This window comes from Rhea americana, unplaced genomic scaffold, assembly GCF_003343005.1.
Source record: "Rhea americana isolate MKP2758 unplaced genomic scaffold, rheAme1 scaffold_17, whole genome shotgun sequence".
In the NCBI taxonomy this organism is placed as follows: Eukaryota; Metazoa; Chordata; class Aves; order Rheiformes; family Rheidae; genus Rhea; species Rhea americana.
In genome coordinates, this window is record NW_028185816.1 from 8,221,367 (window position 1) to 8,241,969 (window position 20,603).

The following is a 20,603-nucleotide window of genomic DNA, read 5'->3' on the forward strand; positions in this document are numbered from 1 at the left end:
CTAAAAAATACAAAAAGAAAAAACTTACTTCTCTGAAAGCAAATAAAAATGCACTTTTCCTCCAAGTTTAATCCATGCCAGGAGAAACAGAAGTCTGCAAATCCAAGTAGTATCATTTCCTCATCTTTGGAAAAGGGTATCTTCTCTGGCAATAGTTATTTCAAGGCCACATATGGCAGATTTAGGAGGCATCAATACAAAACACAGTAAAGAGCGAAAGACTAGGGGAGGGAGAGAAGGGAAGGAGGGTAGTGCATACATTATCCGGTTAATAGCACAGTTGTCTAGGAGTCAACAATCCTGGATTTCACTCCAGTCTCAGCTGAGCACATTATGGTATTTTAGGATAGTCACTATGTGCTTAAGCCTCACAAATATTCATTTATATAGAAGCATGTACCTTATCTGCTACTCCATAGTGTAAGAACTTGACAGGTTTAATTTAAATTATGAAACATACATTAAGCCTTACATCAGCATCAATTCAGAATCTACGGCTTGCAGAATCACATAGAATGAACTTGCCTGATATTTGAAACATATGACCTTTATAGCTGGCTCTCGTCCTCACACAGAACATTATGAAATTTTCTCATACAAGCAGAGACAAGTTTTACAGAAGCTGTGAAACAATTCTGTTTTCATTTAAAAGTTGCTTATTTAGAATGCTCAGGGGACTGAAAGTTTTCAGAATAAAATTACAACAATAATGACTAATTTCTATGTTTAACAGATAGTATAGCAGTATGAAATTAATGTAAGCCACATCAGCCTTACATGGATAATTACACTTTTATTGATCCATTAAGCCCAGAATATTTTGATAACATATTTAAAAGATGATTTACTCAGTAACCATTAGCTTAGCGTGGCACAGAGATCACAAAAGCAAGTAAATGAAACATCACTTAACCGCATAGGAAAGAAGGGAGATGAAGAACAATAATGCAACAATTAACCCGTTACATGTAAGCACAAAAAAGTACTGTAGTTTGCTGAAACTCTTCACTGGTGGGGAATGGTGGTCACAGGGAGACAGAGGTCTCCTGCCGAACAATTATAGGATACAAGTGAAAGAAATTCACGCAACTTGTACTGAAAGAACACATACGTATTGGTACCCATCCCCTTAGTAAAATCCTGTGTACCGCTTAACTGCAGAAAATAAACACACGGTACCAAGATGTTGCGTATCGTTTGGGCTTGAAAGAATTGCCTGTTATGTGCAGGCTTCAGATTTGCCATCAATTAGTGGAGACTACCGTACAGCAGTACTGCGTGCTAACTCCTGAATGGCAGTGCGATGCTTAAAAATTCTTGGCAGAGTGAGGCTGAAGAAGTTAAGTGCTACATAAATGCATAACTATTGTTATTAATCTTGGAAGCCCCTCAAGAAATGTTAGTCCCACTTTAGCATTAAAAATTAGAAGTAATATAGTAATTAGCATGACACCCACGTAGTGCATTTTATAGCAGGTAGGAGATAGTAAATCCATGTAGTTCCCTCAGAGCTGAATGAGGGCAGATGATGTGTAGAGAAATGGCACGCTTAGCACCGACAATAAATGAAGGAAGCATTCAAAAGCACTTGCGATGGACAATGGAGGGACCCGCTTCCTCATATTCATCTTTACTGATCCACATTTGCTGAAAGGTGGATAGAGAAGCCAATATTGAACCCCCAATCCAGACAGAGTATTTACGTTCTGGCGGTGCAATCATCTAGAAAAGAAGTGCAATCTGTTGTAAACAAAGTGACAAGTAGATAATGCAGTAACATCTCTTTGGATGAAATAACTAGGTAAAAGTCCTCTCATTACACCAGTGCAAATCCACTGCATTAAAGCTGAATTAGAGCACCTAAAATGGAAAAGGCAGCCATATTTTCTGTCTTCACCTCAAGTCAACAGAGCTGCTGTGTTACTGAAAGCAGACAAATATGAAGATGGCCCATAAATTTGATACCAAAACTAAATATATAAGAAAGAAAAATAAAAGATTACCTTAATTGGTCACAAATACAGACTAGTGGGACAACATTGAACAAAATGGTCTGGAGATTTTTTCAAGGATTTTTTTTTTAATTAAAAAAAAAAGAAGTTGAAAACAGTTGAGATGCAACTCAACCTAGTAAACTAAGCACTAGATGTAGGGCTAAAAGATCTGCAGCCTGTTCTCAGCTTAGCCACCGGCTTGTTAAGAAACATTAGACATACCATTGCTTCTGTGTGTTCCTGTTTCCATTCCCACCACTTGATGTCATGCCTGTTTACAAGGCAGTCTGTTACCCGATAAAAAGAGGCTCTGGATTTCACTTTGGGTAGTCAAATAACATGAGAGAGTAMCATTGCCTCAACTGACAATAGCACTGCAGTGTCCACAACAAATCCTTCCTCCAAGTCAGTCAGCACAGACCTGACTTAGTCCTGCAGCATGGACACCTACTTGACAGGTCCAAAATGCAGGCAATTTTACATTAAGACTCCAGAGCTATTTAACATYAGTACATATGCAGCTAAGTACAGATGAAACAATCACATATAATGTTGGAAACTAAATCATGTTAATGTCATTCAAAATCCTCCATATTTTGCCCATTCCAAAATGTTCAAGAACCAACAAAAAGAGACTGCAAATATACCCATAATAATAAATTCTGAGGCCAATCGCTGAAATAACAATTCTGCACTCCAGTCTGATATATCTGCATTGGTCTGTGTCATTACACAAAGAAAGATGATAATAAAGGACCACTAAATCCTGTCCTTTTCTCCATATACCATAACTTCTACTCATTAATGAAGCAAAGCAATTGTGCAGTTGGAAAACAATAGCATACAGAGAGGCTGCTTCTAGATGAGCATGCAAGAGCACTCTAAGTGCAGCCTAGTGTACTCTAAGCTATACGTTGTATTGTGTCCAAGCTGGAAGGGTCCTTTCAAATAGTTAACAAGGTGTCTCTCTTGCATGCTGCTGGGTTTTTGAATTTATTAGTAAAGAAGTCTTCTCCTGTAGCTTGTATACAATCTACTCCACTGAAACTTCTTTCACCTTCTTCACTAATGACTTTATAGTTAAGGGTTAAAGTCCCAGTAGCTTCTGAAGTTATTTCTGGCCCCCTTTGGTATTTACAGCTCCGTCCTCTCTACTTTTTTCCCTACCTCTTTTGTTTTTCCTKTGGTCTCAATTCTTTTCTCCCTCTTATCCCTATCTCATTGGAATCTTACAAAACTCTTCAACTGTTGTTTCAAATTTCCTTTAAATGACCTCACCAACTCCCATTCTTTCAGCAACCCTCTTTACTCTAGTAGCTCTCAAATGACTCTTTCAATCTGCTTTGGCTAGTAAGAGGAAAAAAGGTATGAAGCAACTTGTCTGGGGCCTAGCTCTGCTAACTTCAGGGCTTCTTAAGCAAGTTTTGGATGTTCCCTTATGGATATTTTTAGATTTGTTTGTAAGATCCAACTTTCCAACAAAAGAAGAGTATGTGCAAGTGTTAATATAAGTATTACCTTAATCTTCATAGTACTTGGAGCCAACGCTGTAATCTCTTTCTGCATACGGTCACCAATACCAGGATACATTGTGGTTCCACCAGAGAGAACATTATTAGCATAAAGATCCTTACGGATGTCAATATCACATTTCATAATGCTGTTATAAGTGGTTTCATGGACACCTGCAGATTCCATCCCTGTATGGAAATAAGTTTTCAACATGTTGTTTCTGAATAGCAAGGAACCTGCTTCTCTACATCCCCTTCTTTTTATCATCGTTAAAATGACAGGAAGATTCATTAGTCCAAGCTCATTTTCTCACCTGTCTCCCTTAATAAAATCCAAGAAAAAAGCTACAAGATACTTGGGAGAAGAAGGAGAAACAGACAGAACATACTCCCCATGTTCATCTTAGCACAGGACAAGATTAAATTATACAAGCAAAATATACTTGAGAAGAAGAAAGATCTCCAGCATGTTTTATTACTGAATTATTTACTTCAACAGGTAAAAAAGAAATGAGATGTTCTTGCAATTGTTTGTCATTCTTGTAACCTTCTATCACGCTGTTAGCTAGAATATTCCAGTGGGCTACTTTAATTTTGATGTGTCAGCTTAACTAAAATTTCAGTACAGTCAGGATAACTTATAGTAGCATTTTTCACTAAAGAAGAGGACCAGAAAAGATAAAGGACTGGAAGTAAAATTTGAACGTTAACAACTATTTTTATAGCTTAACTTAACACACTCATTTTGACAAAGACGTGATCCAAGATGTGCTCCAGAAAATCCTGGTTTCTAGAGCCATGTTTCTGCTACTGATCATTGTTTAGGCTCAACCCTGATTCCTGAAACACATCTGGTAGCCAAATTCCTTCATCTATTAAGGAGAATTTCCATAAATCTCACTCTGACTGACGTTCAGATATAGAACTTGAACCATACTAATGCTACATACAAACAGAGCTGGATGTGCCATCTAGTTTAATGGAAATGGTGCTGAACCACCTGTAGCTGTTTTTCTCAGTCCTCATGGCTGAAGGAAGTAGGAAATGCTTGAGGGCAGCATGATTTGCACATAAAATGTCAGTTACCCACTGAATAAGATGGGAATTTTGACATTATAGATAAAACTGAAGAAAAAAATACACGATCTGATTTTGTATATTTAAGTTACATATTAACATAATAAATTGATATACAGAAGCAGTGTCTAGATACATAACCAACATAAGCAGCACTGTGCAGCTATAAATCAGCCAGTCAATACAAAAAGCACAATCTTCTGAGAGTGCTCTAAACACTATCTTAAAAACTCCTTTGCGTTTATAGAAGTTGAAACTGTTTTAGAATTTTGATATTTCTAAACTGACAGGCATCTTTGTCCAGCAGCTGCATTTATAGTTTCTAAAGAACTAATCTGATTAAGCCAATAGAAGCTGCATGTTTCTAAGCCCCTACAGCTGAAGACTTCTCTAATATTTTAACAAAGTATTCTTTTCATATCCTGTCAAGCCCTTAGAAATAAAAGGTCTGCCCCACCTATAAAGGATGGCTGGAAGAGTGTTTCTGGGCACCGGAATCGTTCATTTCCAATGGTGATGACTTGTCCATCAGGAAGCTCATAGCTCTTTTCAAGAGAGGAAGAGGAAGCAGCAGTTGCCATTTCATTTTCAAAATCCAAAGCCACATAACAAAGCTTCTCCTTTATATCCCTCACAATCTCCCGTTCCGCTGCAGATACAGACAACAAGTTTTATCAACATATAGTATGACACCTAGGATACACCAACCTTCTCATACATGCTTCTGCCCGTGCACGAAGGCTACGTGGTCTGTTAGATTCTGACACTGACCTCTCTGTTGTCTCAACTAAAATACTTTCTCTTTCCATTACAAAATGTCTCTCAGCTGCAAAAAAAAAAAAATACATACTACTGTACTACAGATCATTGTAGAGATTAAGTCACGTTTATGCCACAAAACTTTTATCAAATCTCCACAGGTTCATTCATCACTAACTACCAACTTTGCTCCTTTGTGTGTGAAATAGTTATGATCAAATGCAACCATTAGTTAAATTTCTTGACGATGCAAGATTTCCTGGTAAGGTAGCAGCCTCATCCTTGATGCACAACATATTTTATGAATGTCTTAGCCAGGAGAATCCCACTAGCTAACATGAACTGTTTTTCTCCGGGCTATCTGCTGACAAGGATTTTGCTACATCTTACCAGGTACATGCTTCCAGCATAACAGGACAACTAACAGAGCAAGYGCATGCAAAGTGCATACAAAACACAACTTATTACCAGTGGTGACAAAAGAGTAGCCTCTCTCTGTAAGGATTTTCATGAGATAATCAGTCAGGTCTCTGCCTGCAAGATCCAGTCTCATAATGGCGTGAGGCAAGGCATAACCCTCATAGATAGGCACATTGTGTGTGACACCATCCCCAGAATCCAAAACTATTCCTGAAAAGAAAAAAAGAAAATAAAGAAGCTGACTATTTTCCACTAATATAAAATCTCTATATTCTCCATATTCTAAACTGAAACATATAAACAAAAAAAGATGCTCTCATGACAATTCCTTCTATCATTTTTATAACTAGAGATCTGTGTCTGTGAGATGAAATTGTTAGCATAAATTAAGTGACAATTGCTTTGGGGGGAAAAAACATGAAACATTCAGCAATTTGATTGTATTGTTCTTGCTGAACAGATGCTAACAATAACGATCTTATATGTATACATAGTATTTCATTTCAGAAGATCCCTTGCATTTTATACACATAATATAAAAATTGTGTATAAAAATCTGTATACTTTTAAAATAAACCACCCCATTAGGGAAAATACAACAATGGTTTATCAGTGCACAGCGATGCTACTTATATATTTGGGTAGGAAGTGAAGTATATGTTTTCCACTCAAAATGAATAAAAGTTTCTGATATCAAAAATGCATACAAACAGTTGAATTTTAAACATTAAACAATTTATGACAGTTCTTAATTCCTGTAATTCAGTGATCTTTTGTCACAAAATTAGATTGTGGCATCTGGCTGCATGGTATTTTAATTTTTTTTTTCAAAGTATATCAAGACCCAAGGGTTGCTAGGAAGTAATTTATGGTCTTAATGCTTGATCAGATTCTAAATTTCTAAATGGCAATGAGAAAAGATCTCCATGCTAATTCTAATGATCACTTAACAGCCAACATCGTTAGGCAATTGAAATTCAACGCTTAAACTAAGTATTTTCATTTACCTTTTAAAGGGGTATTTTCCAGTGATTGGGAACGGAGCTTAACAATAAAGATACGTCTGAAGTGAGTAAGAAGGAACTGTGGGCTTGAAATAATCAGTTAAGATACAGTTTCCTTCTATGCTGGGCAATTAAGAGCAGTATTAAACTGTATCATCTTTCATCAGTACACACACACACGCACACACTTTATATTCACAACAGAAATGTTCATACAGTTAAGTAGTAGTGCCCTGAGCTTTTGGAGTAGAAAGACGTAAGATCTCTATCCGTAACTGCTATGAAGCTGCAAATAGCCGAGAGGTACTTGTGCAGCATAGTGGGAAACACTCGGCTTCCAGAGCGATCGGTTCTTCCGAACACGTAGCTGGTGCACCCTAGTCAGCACACAGGCACGTACGCACGCACACACATACACACGCACACACGCACACACACACGCACACACGAAAGACACGTGGACAATGCAACTTCCAGAAAGACTCACCAGTAGTTCTTCCAGAGGCATACAGAGACAGCACTGCCTGAATTGCTACATACATGGCTGGCACGTTGAATGTCTCAAACATAATCTGTAATTAAGAGTTTGGGTATCTTCAGGATCTACAGTTAAGCGTTAAGAAGAGGTGGTAATTCTGCCATACAGTTACCAGTCCTGAGTACTCTCTTGACCTGACCTGTGGTTCTTCCGTGAGGAGTGCACTGTTTTCATCAGGATTTAATAAAAATCACTTAACTCAGTGGATGTCTTTCCATTAACCTCAGACCACTAGGTCAGGTTTTTACTGATAATATTAATTGAAGATGACACTTCTCCTTGGGATAACTTTTCTACTTTGATGGCAGGATTACAACAATGCAGCAGTTTGAAATATTAAAGATCTATTGAATATGCAGCTGGAAACCRTGAGAAACAGTCTGATCTCTTCCTGTCTCAAGGAAGAATCAGCCACTCCTGAAAGTTTTTGCTCTGTCTCAAAAATTCCACCACTGGAGTATTCCCAGATTCCTCCAGCAAACAACTCTAATGATACACTATCCATAGTATTGGGGGGAGGGGGGGGTCTTGGTTTCTGGCTAAAACCTCGCTTGCTGTAGCTTAAACCCRTCAGAATTCTTTTGGTCCCCCACAAAATGTAGTAACTTAATTTCTTCTCTCTTTATGGCAATCTTAACATGTTTTCCACYGTCTTCTCTGCTCTAAAAAGCCCCAGTACTTCCCATCTTCTGCATCAATCCATTGCAATTTCATCTGAGTTGGTGGAATAACATTCATTTTCAACTGGACTTTCGCTGGAGCTCTCCTAAGTAAAACCATTAAGGGCATGCAGTGAATTAACACACTCCGGAGAGAGCAGCATGTGCCCTACCCTTCCTTGAATAAATGCTATCTACCCTCTAGCAGTGTTACCCCATAACTAGCAGAACTGCTATGACAACATATCACCACTGCACCTTTCAAAAGTCTGTAAGTAGAGTGACCAAAGTCAGTGAGTTAAGCTCAGACTTACGGATTACATAAGTGTTATCTTTACCAGTGATGTATGTTTTTGTATGCTTTCATTAAAAGAATATATTAATTATTGATATTTTATAGTTTATGTAATGAATTTAATGTAATAAGTGATAAACTTATTAAGTGATAAAAGTAAGTCTTTTTAAAAAATCTTGAAAATAGGATTTATCATTACAACAATATAATGACAAAGAAACAGTCACAGACATGTCTACTGCATAAACCACATTTCCTGCTTGTTACAAAGTAGAGTTTTCTTAATTTTTGATCTTGTTTATCATTTCCCAGTTGTATTATTTCCCAGCTTAACCTCACAGCTTAATTACTTTATTTACACTGTTGCTAAATTGATGTATAATCTTTGTATTAGATATATGCCAAAAGTATGCACATGGAAAGTGCAGAGCCACATTCAATTCTCCCTAGTGATTTTAAATCTCTRTCTGTATTTAAATCACATTTACTGGTCATTACATCACCAGTTAAAGTTATAATATGGACTTTTGAAAGAAAGTTGCTCTAATATAATAATATAAGCCTCTGGTGTCTACTTTCGGTTCTGAAATTAATTTGCTAAATCAGAGACTAGACGTGTCACAGGCAGAAATGTTTAGCAAAGCATCATTTAAGATCGAATGCTTTTAGATCAATCCATTTCCCCAAGTGTGTACAAAGACTCCATTTTTTTGAGCACTTTCTCCCTGATTCCCAAGGAGATGCTTCAGTTCGAGTTCTACAACATCTGTACATCTGTATATGATGGGCTTTAAAAATGTCTTTATTCAAATCTTCAAAAAAATCCACTCTTGATCTAATAGCTGGCATTCTGTTGGATGCAAAAGTGTGTAAAGCTACAGTCTTCAGGATAGAAAGCAGGAGTTGCTACAGCATGAGCTGGGCTATTACAAATGAGCATCCTCTGTAGCCTGAGATAGGCACATAACAAGTGTCGTTGATCTAAACTCACACCAGTGTGATTCAGCCACTTTCCACACTTTCCCCCATAGTGAATTAAGAACCACACACACTCTTCTGAACTTACTTAAAGCTTTTAAGAGAGAAAACATTTTACGGCCGTCCAGAGAACTGATATTGCATGAGCAGCAGAAACATCAGCTCTCTCATCATGGCTTAACCACTGCACCCTGATACGAACTTTAAGAAATTATTTTCCAGATTAAGAAGAAAGTTGAACATCCAGTCCAGGACTATCGATATTTTGGATGCTTCTGTGCAAAAGTGATCCACAGCAAAACGTTCCCACATGGTAACAGACAATTTACCTGCGTCATTTTTTCACGGTTGGCCTTAGGATTCAAGGGAGCCTCAGTCAGCAGGACTGGGTGTTCTTCCGGTGCAACACGAAGTTCATTATAGAAAGAATGATGCCAAATCTAAAATGAAAGGTCAGTTTAGAAAAATGTTCTGCAAAAGAATCTGTCCACATGACAGAATTACACAGAAAGCTTTTCAGCTTCACAAAGCTTCCCAGATACAGTCTCAGTAAATTTTATATGATTTTATAATTGTATAACACATATACACAATTGTATGTAGCATATAAACATATGTGTATATAYACACATGTAAACATGTTACTAGTTACATAAAAACACACTAAAATAGAGAAAAAGCATGGAAGAGTGAACCAGACAAATTCTGCTCTATTTTGGAAAAAAAAAAAAGAAAAGAAAAAAGAGTTATTATTGGATGTAATAACAGAATATAACCTACACAATGGAGTCCCTCCAATGAGGGACAATGAATTGTAAGCCTCTACTAAGATGGTCTTTATATAACTAATAATTTCTACAGAAGTGAAAGGGCCTCTTTGCCTCAGAGTATTTCATTCAGTAAATCTTGAATAAAATTCTCTTTTTAGACTAAATGTATTAGCCACAGCCTATAAAGTACTATAGTATTTTTCATGGTGGAAGGTGCTACCTGGATCAAACATCACTGGCTTTTATTGTTCACCTGACATAGGATATTTTAATGGGTAACTTATTTAATAAATATCCTTGAGACATTATTATATTCCAAAAATGAACTTAAGTGAAAAAAAGATCTTATCTAAACTAAAGCCTACCRTCTCAAAAGTCTACAGCCATCCAGAGCTGGAATTATTGGTTATGAAAATTATCAGCCGTAAAAAYGCAAATCCCTCTCAATTCCCTAAAAATTAGATGTTTCCAGAACTRGGATTTGGGATAGAGGCCATCTCCTATTTGAAGATTTAAAACAAAARGCAGGGATAAGTTCTGTAAAACAGAAGGTAACAATGCAAAATTTTAAAAAAGGAAAATGTATGTTAGATGTAAGGTGAAGAAAAAGTCCACAATTTCAGATAGGAAAGAAGTGACTAAAGGATAGAAGGAAACCTTTCTGCTCACATAATTAGAAATTACTGAAGATTTGTGCAGTGAGGAACAATCCAATACCAGTAAAGCAGGACCCTGTCAAAACTTTTATYATTTTGCAGATGTTTCTCAGTATCAGGCACGATTAGGCACTATACAGACTATTAGATCCGATCTAATGACAACTTATATTCCCCACGCCAAAGAAAAGTGCTGTTTTTTATAGGTCATAAGAATTAAATTTAAGCCGCAGGTACAACAGCACAGAGAAATTACCAAGGAAGGATTATTCCAACACTTGCTTTAAACATTTATGTAGTCATCAGAGGCAGAAAATGTTCTGTTCTAATGCTTTCCCTCCCATACATTATCAGTTCAGTTGCTGTGAACAAATTAATAGTGATGTACAGTGCCCTGCACTATTATCTACTGGAAAAGAGAGCAGTCCAAATTTGAATATTGTGAACTGAAGCACATGAGAAGAATAATGCTTCGTTTCATTGCCCACACATTCTACTTGGGATTCACAGGAACGTCTACGCACCCCGCAGCATCCTCGCTCGCTTTCTCTCACACTCATGCACCCATATTCACACACTCATACTTATTCACGTCTAAACTTTCGGCGACCCCCTCTTTTGTAATATGGAGATGGTTGGGCACTGCACTACTATGTTTTTGTCTCGTTTTGGGCACATTGCCCAGTAACTCGTTTCTTCCATACCATGGAGTTTTCAATACTGTTATTTGCAAGCCTTCAAAAGAAATTCATGGTTCAGGTCACAATCATGAAGCTGGTTTAAAATTATGGAAAAATATATTTATGTACATAAAAGATATTCCCTTAGCTTCAAAACTTTAAGAATTGAATTTCAGAACTTCGTGTGTGTGTGTGTGTGTGTGTGTGTGTGTTTTATAGAACTTCAGTGGAAGTTGAGATTTTCGTGTAATTATGTGACTGAATGAATCAGGGAAGCTCATAAAAAAACATTTTTTCCATATTTGCAAAAAAATTGCAAAAGTTAGCAAAGCTGTTCTACTTTTGCCTCTTTTCTACTATCTTTCTCTCACAGTGCTTCCTTTTGTTCCCTGTTTCTTGCTCATTGCTTATTTACTTAAAAATTGTCTTCACTTTCCATCCCACTCTCCTCCTAGTCTCAGCAAGTAGTCTAAGCACAATTCACTTTTGAGGCATCTTTGATAACTACTGCATTTTGCAAGCTAAATGTCAGAACAAAGTGAGTTTTGCCTGAAGACCCATTTTCACAGGTAGTTCTTTTACCCATTTCAGTGCCAGACTGACAAAGAGTAACCTATAAGAACCCATATAATATCTGATAATTATTACTGAATTACATACAACACTGCCTGAAATTTCCCCCTCTGAACACTCTTGGAGACTCTGTGCCTGAAAACGATCAATCTAGCCGTAAGGCCACCTCAATGCCAAAACGCACATGCCACTTTTTTAACCTCTCTGATACCTTCTCCTGCCTAGATTTTAGATAGTCTGCTCTAGTATTAAGCATTGCCCAGAGAGAGACACACAGTTATGTGCTATATTTGGTACATATTTAGATGCGGAGATCAATCACTGAAGGAAAAACAGAAAACAGTGTCCTACTGCTTCCCCCAATCCTTTTTTTGTTAAGAAAATATACATTCTTGCTGAATGCAGATAACAGAATAAATTATCAGGAAGAGTAATATGGCACGTGGTAGACTTTCTACTCCACAGAACAGACTCAGGCGTCCTCCCAGGAAGCAGTGAAATAATGAAATGCAAATGCTATGCTTCCACCTAGAGGAGTAAGTGGGCAATTTATTTCCAAACAAAACTGAGGAACTTCCATCGCTTCTGTATTAATTTTACTCTGTTCATCTGGGACACTATAATAATCAATTTCAGTTCATGAACATGATGTAGTAACTAATTTATGTGATTTTTAAATGTATGGTTTATAGTTGTATGMACTTCACGTCAGCAAGCATGAACACAAAACAGCAGGGGTCCTGTGTCTTCCTTTCGGTGGTATTTTCCACATAAATAGAAGGCAATACTAGAAGTATTTGCTTATGAAATTTTCTTCCCATACCCTTCTACTTGGAGATGACAAAGGACTGAATTGCAAATTTGTTTCTAAAGATGACATACAATATTTCCACATACAGASTCAGATGCTTGCTCCAAAGATCAGGAAATATGGGACATCAGAGATATTTTGTAGTGTTACAGTGTTGTTAGGGCTTTTGTCTCTCTGGGGTCTGTTAGGACACACCTCGCTGCCTGTGCCTGGTCTGGGACACCCTTAAATGGACATTTCACAAAGAGGTCACCATGCTGGCAGAATGCCAAAAAAAAACATGTTTGATGGGGAATAAATAAGCCTTGTCACCATCAGGACATTAAACGATAACTGGAACTGCCAACAGAAAAACATGCTTTGGGGAAAAATCCTATTCCAGACTCTCAAAGAATTAGTATGGGGAGAAGAAGCCAAACTCTGTCTTTTCGTCTTTAACTGACGCCAAGAGAACGTCACGTAGAAGCACAAAATGTGGGCATCACCTACGACCTCACTTGTGTAGGCAAGAAGTAAGGAGGCAAAAATCATCCCTCATCCTCAAGGCTTTTGTTCCTGACCTAAGTAACATATCTTTAATATTTTTCCAGTTCAGCTYGGATTAATTTTTTTCCTGTATTTTTTACTTTAGCCACTTATTGTTCTACCTCAGCTGGAACTTCAAGACTGAATACAGTATGTATAAAAGCATAAATTAATACTGTGTTTTTATAACAGATTGCCAAATCTGATAAGTAATAAGCACATTTATACTTTTTCCGAGAAAAATAACAACTGTGGAATGTTAAGACCTGATCAACACCTGGACCTCTGTAATAGCATACTGTACCTGTTCTGCAATTACAAACGCTTCAGGGATTTCTCCTTTGATCTGCAGGAAGGTTAATAGCAAATTGTATGTCTTATCTAAGATGATGCTTTAATAAAATTACATTAAAAATAAACACCTACCTTTTCCATGTCATCCCAGTTAGTGATGATTCCATGCTCAATGGGATACTTCAGTGTTAAGATCCCTCTTTTACTCTGTGCTTCATCCCCTACATAGCTGTCTTTTTGACCCATTCCAACCATAACACCCTACAAAGTATAATAGTCTCCTATTAGCTCTATATTTTATAGGTTGATACTTCACATGAACTATTGTATCTGCTATTGTTAAAGCCATTTCAGAATAAACTTCCACAAAGCCAAAAACATACACCAAACTAAAACGTGAATTTACTGATAACCACCTACTCCAGACTAACTCCCCCTATATATACTCTAGGAAGTGCAAGGTAGGTGCAACTACTGCCCCTGCGGGAGCCCAGTCAAGGCAGGCATCAGCTAACTCATAGTTTCTCCACAAGAGGTGAGCCCTTTGTCACTGTACAACTAAATAAAGCAAAGGACTTATAGTGCTCCCTAAATGTACTTTATGTATTTGGCTACAAAATGTGTCTTGGCTGTTCCACTACTTCCTTTGAACAGTGAGATTTCCCCTTGCCAGAAGATCTCCTACAACACAGGCAAAATGAAGAACACTTGTTGTTGAAAAAAAAATGTATTTTGCAAACAAGCACTCCAGACCCATTAATTTATGTGGAAAAGAAGCAATTTTTTTTTAGAAGAAAACTAGTTTATTTAAAAATAGTTTCATTAAATTTGTCTTGKTTGCATTAGTGAGTCTATCATGATTGCCCCAAATAATATTACCAACATATTAGGCACAAAATTATTCAGCAGCTGGCATAGAAATATTTAATTTTTCCATGGATACATTTTAATTTCATGCATTCAATAATACAGCCACTGAACTGTTTAACTGTGTAAAATTACATGCCAGCTCTAATCATTAATAAAATCCAGTGCACAGTTTTAGAGGTTAAAGAATGGACATGTTTTCAAGAACTGACATTCAATAACTCATAGAGGTGTTCAAACTATCTTCCACAAAATGCTTAGTATTTTACACCTGTCAAACCAAGTCTATTTATCTCCTTAAAAGAACACAGGCAACTTGAAGGAAGGATTTTTACAGCCCAGAAAAATAAGATCTTAGATACGAATAAAATGAAAATCTGCATCCTATATTTAAAAATGGAACTGTTAGAAGCAATTAAGCAATAAAATCCTTTTCCATTTCAAGAAAAGGTACATTTAGTCTTCCTAGTCCTGAGTTGATAAAGTGATGTGTTAGAGACCTTTTTTGGGAAACTTAACAGGCCCTGTCAGTGCCTGCTGGAACAATAAAGGAGCTTATCACAATTATTCACTTATTGGCTCATGTTAGCAATGCTCTGCCAATCTTATTTTTCCTTTGTATTAATAGTTTTCTAACAAGTAAGAGCCATTAGAAGGACTACAAGCCAAAGAACTTGGACTCCAAAGTGCAAATGTTCAAAGATTTTTACAACTAAGCACAAAACAGGAACAAAAAACCCTTTCTAATCAGCATAATTTGCATGATGTTGACAAACTGCTGTGAGATTAGGATTTTCAGTTACTGATCAGTATTTACAATGGAGGATCATGCAATATTAGAAACCTGCATATACGTACTATAACGTTTTTGAAAAAGCTAGCAACTATCCCAATCCAAACTGCTCTTTATTTAAATATTCTTTTGATAGGTTTTTTGTTCCGTAAGACATCTTCCTACCAGCAATACAGGCTCACCTTCCTCTGTGGTCAACACCATACAGTTGATAAACATCCTTTCTAAAGGATTGAGTAGTTTACCTCATAGTATTAAAGACATGCAGCTCAGCCCTCCAGCTTCTATCTAGCTGGATCCCTATAAAGATTGGTGAGGGTTTTGCCTGGATGAGGACAGCACTGATGCTTTACCACTGTTGTATCTAAGTACTAAAAATAAAACCAGACAGCACTATCACTTTGGTACCAACTGACCTGATGTCGAGGACGTCCAACGATGGATGGAAATACAGCCCTTGGGGCATCATCTCCTGCAAACCCAGCTTTGCAAAGCCCAGAACCATTATCACAAACAAGGGCAGTGGTTTCATCGTCATCACACATAGTGCCTCACAGCTTTGGCTGCAAAACAGTAATGTGAGAGAGGTTGGAGGAGCAGATGGAAGGGAACAGGACTCTACGTCATTTAGATAGCAAACTACTAAAAAAAAAAAAAAAAAAAAAAAANAAAAAAAAAGTGTTTTTGGGGAAAATAATAAGCCTAAACAGAAAAGTCTATGCCACAACCCAGATCTTGCAAAGCATGTTAAGTGTTCACATAAATCTCAATTTGAACAGGTCTTACTGAAGCAAATTAATCAGGACATTCAGCTTCCATTCCCCAAGTGAAATATCCTCTGATGCAGCCTGTGATATTCTAGCTTTGTCACCATGGGACAAATTCAGCTAAAGGATATGCATTCATCTCTACTCGGACTTCAGTAGGTGAAACTCCATCTTTCCCAAGGCAGAATCATTTCTAGATTGTTTGTTAAAAGTGAATTCATTGCATGCATCTACCAGATAAAATGCGAGTATTGCAGAATACTAAAAATTTATACCAGAAATAATTAAACAAAAAAGTCCCCACATATACTCTTCTCCTAAATCCTCTTCAAGTTTTGTYGCAGTCAGCTGAAGTACAGCCAAACAAATTACCTAGAAAGCAGTTCTGGGAGAGGAACTTGCTTCATTGTTGAGGTCTTTTAGCACTAAATAGTAAATAAGAATTATTGAATATTCATTCCTTCAAATAAAACATTTACTCCCTAATGGCATTTTCAAATTTGAGGGTCATCAATCTTTAACAAACAACTAAAAATAGTCCACRGAGTTTCAGGGAAGTGCTTGTTGTGTGTGTTTAAATGGTAGCTTCTCTGTTAAGTGCTCACTATGGGATCCCTTCCATATTTGTAAATGGTAAATACCTTATCAAAGTGGCTATTCTGGGAAATAGAACAAGACGCGGCTGGTACAACTGACCAAAAGCAACTTAACTTCAGCAGCTGGCCAACAAATCAGATCTAGTCCTGAACTCCTTGAAATTGGTGGCAAAACTCCCATGGAAGGAGAGCCTGAATTTCATGACGACTCCTGTTTCAGATTCCTTATTTTTAGGACTGTATGATCGCCTCTTTAGGCTGTCAAGAAGAGGGAAACATTTTCTTTTTCCTCCTCTGGCAACTTCACTCAGTAAGGAAGGGTTTTAGGACCTAAAAGCTCTATCTCTGACAATATAAAAAAGAATTAGATTCCTGTGTCATGAGCTTTCCGACTGAGTGCAACATACTGGGGCAGGCCATTAGCAGGGGCAGACACCATCAGCGTCTTCCCTGTAACCAACTCATGTTGCCCCATTTAGGGAGTTCGATTTTTTCCTCATTTTTTTTCAGAGGATCAGGGCAGTAATACTTAAGTCTGTGAAGATTTAGAAATAAGATTTTCTCCTAACAGACAACTGAGCAGTTACTGTATACCTTGCCCCAGTGTTCAGTCCTTTCCCATGTGCTTTATGAAGCAAGACCATGACAAGATTGAATAATAATTGTAATTCTTGTTGATCTGCCTGTAACTGGAAGATTTGTTTTCTTATAATAAAATAACTTTATCACCTAAAATTGTGAACCAAACCATTTTAATGGATGTTTAACTATTAGTGCTAGTAGCAAATATTGCTGAACATTCATTCAACATTTCCATGCACTGTTCATTATTTTCTTCTAAAACCCTAAGGAAAAGGCTGATAGAATGCAGTAAGTCATTTACCAGCATTATTCAACATTCCAGAGTTGTATCCAGCTTCTCACTACCTCAGTGTAAATCTTAACTGTAAGAAATTTCTTAAAAATAAATAAATAAATGCAAGAATTATATCAGATGTTAGAATTCAAAAGCAGAGAAATTCCATCTTTCCCACAAAGCTCTGATGGCTCAGCATTGCTCCTTGCTTCTAAAGAAAACTGAGGACAAAGATGTTACACCCTTCATGCTAAGAAATAATGTTCCTATATATATTTTAATATATGTATTAATAATATTTATACATAGATATATTTTATACACACACACACATATTTTTATGCAAAACTAAGGGTATAGCTGTACTGAAAGAAACAAAATTCCCAGGGAAACCCCAGTTGGATCTTTACAAGTTGCACGTCTGAGTGCTGGTAGTGGTCCCGTTTACACTTTCATTTAATACTGGTTTCCAGAAAAAACACTGAAACTTACTAATCAAATCAAAGGCTGAATTTGTTCAAGTTATTACACAATCGTAAAGTGAAAGAACTGATTAAGAGTGCTACTTCAAAAAGAAAGAAAGAAAAAGAAAAAACACTAAACCTCCAAACCTTTCCTAGACTGAGTCATCTTAAAGTCGYTGAATTTTCAGGCTTCACCATTTTGATACAACAGCTGTTTTGACATTTTTTTCAGATATTTACTGCTTACCAAATTATTATATTTATGTAGTTTTACCATTCACAAGACTGATATCTGAATTATTTCCAATATAATTATGCATCTAATTTGAAACTTTAAGCCTCTAAGTCTTGCAGAAGTCTGTCCCACAAGAAGGTACTCATTCCTCCTTCCCCCCTAAAAATTTAAGCAAGTCTAGGTAGCACTGAAATTCACAGGGTCATCCATTTTCAAGACTGCATCATTCTAATACAATATATGTATTCTTCTGGTACAAAACGCTGCAAGGAAACCAAATGTTTGGTTCAATTAAAGTGCACCTTGGGCTCCATCATTACATTTTTTGCTGTTGCTGCTCGTAACTAGCTGTTCAGCTTACATGCAGCAGTTCTTCAAGGTTTCAGATAGATTAAGAAGCTTCCATTGTACACGATTAATCTTTTGAGTGATGAGAAAGCTCTGCAACACTGCATTGCAATAATAAGGACAAACCTGAATCACCTTATATCAGGAGTCCCTTTGGAATGACTTCAAAGGCTGAGGCAAGCAGCATCCAAGCCCACAATTGAGAAAGAGCAAAACGTGTACACATCCCTACATCTCAGACCAAGTTCTGAGTAGAGTGAAGCATTAAAATAATGAACTGTAACACAAAAGACATCTCAGGGTAATACTTACCCAGGAAATGGCGATGATTTGTAAAAGCCTCTTTGTAAATGAAATGATCTCACCTTCCATTACATTTATATCAGCTTCTGGAACGGAGTTCACAGAGTATCTACATGTGTCAAGCCATTTTTGGAAACATTTTTTTTCAGCTTGTGCTTATCACAGTGACAGTATAAACGCCTGGATAAATTAGGGCAGAATTTCTAACAATTCTGGATCCTTTCCCACTCACTAACTTGCTCTGCCTCATGACAAAGGATTTTTTTTTCTCCCTTGAAGACAAAAATCCCTCATGCTAGATGAGTAACAATGGAAAGATTTGTAGGTCCATTCCTGTCACCGGAGACSACTCTCCTTCATTGTAACACAAATAGCTAAGAATAGTTCATTATCATTCTGTCAACAGCCATCTATTAGCTGTTACTAATTACAAAAAGAAAATTCTTACCATGTACAGTACTCATATTTCAACTGTAATGTTATTTGTTTGTGTAGCACAAAGACTGAAAATAGCTGACTTATCTTAATACTTGGGTGACACCATAGCTGAAAACAGGGACTGAATCAGCAATAAGTCATTCAAAAGAGATGAGCAATAACTATTTTACTTACAGCTGAAAGACATCAATTATAAAGGAACATATTGGATTTATATAGCAGTASAGACCTTTACTAGACTAAGAAATACTAAAAAAAAACCATCCAAAGAAACAAGCTTACAGGACTTCTCTACAGTGTTAGCAGAGGCTGACAGTACTTTCCCATTCCATGTGAAAAAAGTAAGTGATGCAGAACATGAGGCAGATTTTGGTAAATGTTAACTTTGCAAATGCCAAGGACCAATCAATCCCTCTTTCCCACCTGTCATATAACTGTGCAGAAGACCTCATACACAGGAAACCTTGGACCTTAAGCAGATAATTCACCTCATTAACATCTGTTCAGTCAACCTTATATTTGTCCATCCCCCAAACTGCTACTCTTTTCATTTCCATACTCAGTRAATATAGTCCTCACATTGCATTGCTGATGTCAATTAAGCCATCAGAACCATCAGTACCAATCCAGGTGTGGTGCCATCCATTTGAAAGTTCTACACGGTGTGAAACAATTTGGAATAAACACAGTATGTCAAGAATACTGGATTTCAATGAGGAGGGTAACAGCAAACAATCAAGAAAAGATAAAGATGTGCACTATTATGTAATATAAAAGGCCAAGTCTAATCCTGAATCCTGCATGAAAGTTATACGCTAAATAAAGTTTTTGTCATGAGGTGCTACATGCACTATTCATTAGGACCTAACTTTCATTGCACTGAAACATATGTTGAGAATATCATATTCACTCAGAAAAGAAAAGATTTAGGGAGTGCTTGACACTCMATTCTGAAAAAAACAGAGATTTTAGCTTTTTTTTGTTGTTGTTATAACTACATCAATAATCCCAGGTAAATCCAGAAGTTCCATACATGAAAACATCACAGCAAGGTGCAAGATTCAGAAAGGTTAGAGAAGGAATCCCTAATTAACTTCTAAGTTGTAATAAATAGGACTTATTGGCCAACATTCCCTTAAGTGTTTGCAAGGCTTTGAGCTTTAGAGGAATACAAAAATACTACATTTTATTCTTTTTATACTGATCATCTGAAAAGCTAACCTGTTTCTTTTTTTTTATACAAATCACAGTATTTTCTCCTCTTCCTTTTTTGTGACATTCCAATCCGATAAGCATTTATGTATACATTTTGTAGACATAAATGCTTATCATACGACTCTGCTAGTTTATTTGCTGGCTTTCTCTGAAACTTTAATCTGAACTCTGTTAAAT

The 20,603-nt window shown here is 36.8% G+C and overlaps 1 protein-coding gene across 3 annotated transcripts; it reads right to left on the reverse strand.

The window, feature by feature from the left end:
- Positions 1-773: 773 nt before the first annotated feature.
- LOC146598164 (actin, alpha skeletal muscle B-like) lies at positions 774-18,875 on the reverse strand. Of its 3 annotated transcripts, none has more exons than XM_085300934.1 (9): positions 18,783-18,875; positions 15,621-15,767; positions 13,677-13,805; positions 9,565-9,675; positions 7,253-7,337; positions 5,810-5,971; positions 5,040-5,231; positions 3,513-3,694; positions 774-1,722 (listed from the first exon to the last, which is right to left on the reverse strand). In XM_085300934.1, exons 2-9 carry the CDS (start codon positions 15,747-15,749, stop codon positions 1,579-1,581), a joined length of 1,134 nt encoding a protein of 377 aa, XP_085157060.1. In that variant the 5' UTR covers positions 15,750-15,767; positions 18,783-18,875; the 3' UTR covers positions 774-1,578. The 3 variants fall into 3 exon arrangements, with proteins under 3 accessions (XP_085157060.1, XP_085157061.1, XP_085157062.1); XM_085300935.1 differs by lacking the exon at positions 18,783-18,875 and adding an exon at positions 18,606-18,698; XM_085300936.1 differs by lacking the exon at positions 13,677-13,805.
- Between the last annotated feature and the right edge of the window lie 1,728 nt (positions 18,876-20,603).

Coding starts and splice junctions, on each gene's coding strand:
- LOC146598164 (XM_085300934.1), bottom strand. CDS start 15,749: ATGTGTGATGACGATGAAACCACTGCCCTTGTTTGTGATAATGGTTCT. Junction 13,806..15,620: donor TTGGACGTCCTCGACATCAG/GTCAGTTGGTAC, acceptor TATACTTTGTAG/GGTGTTATGGTTGGAATGGG. Junction 9,676..13,676: donor ACTGGGATGACATGGAAAAG/GTAGGTGTTTAT, acceptor CTTTCATTTTAG/ATTTGGCATCATTCTTTCTA.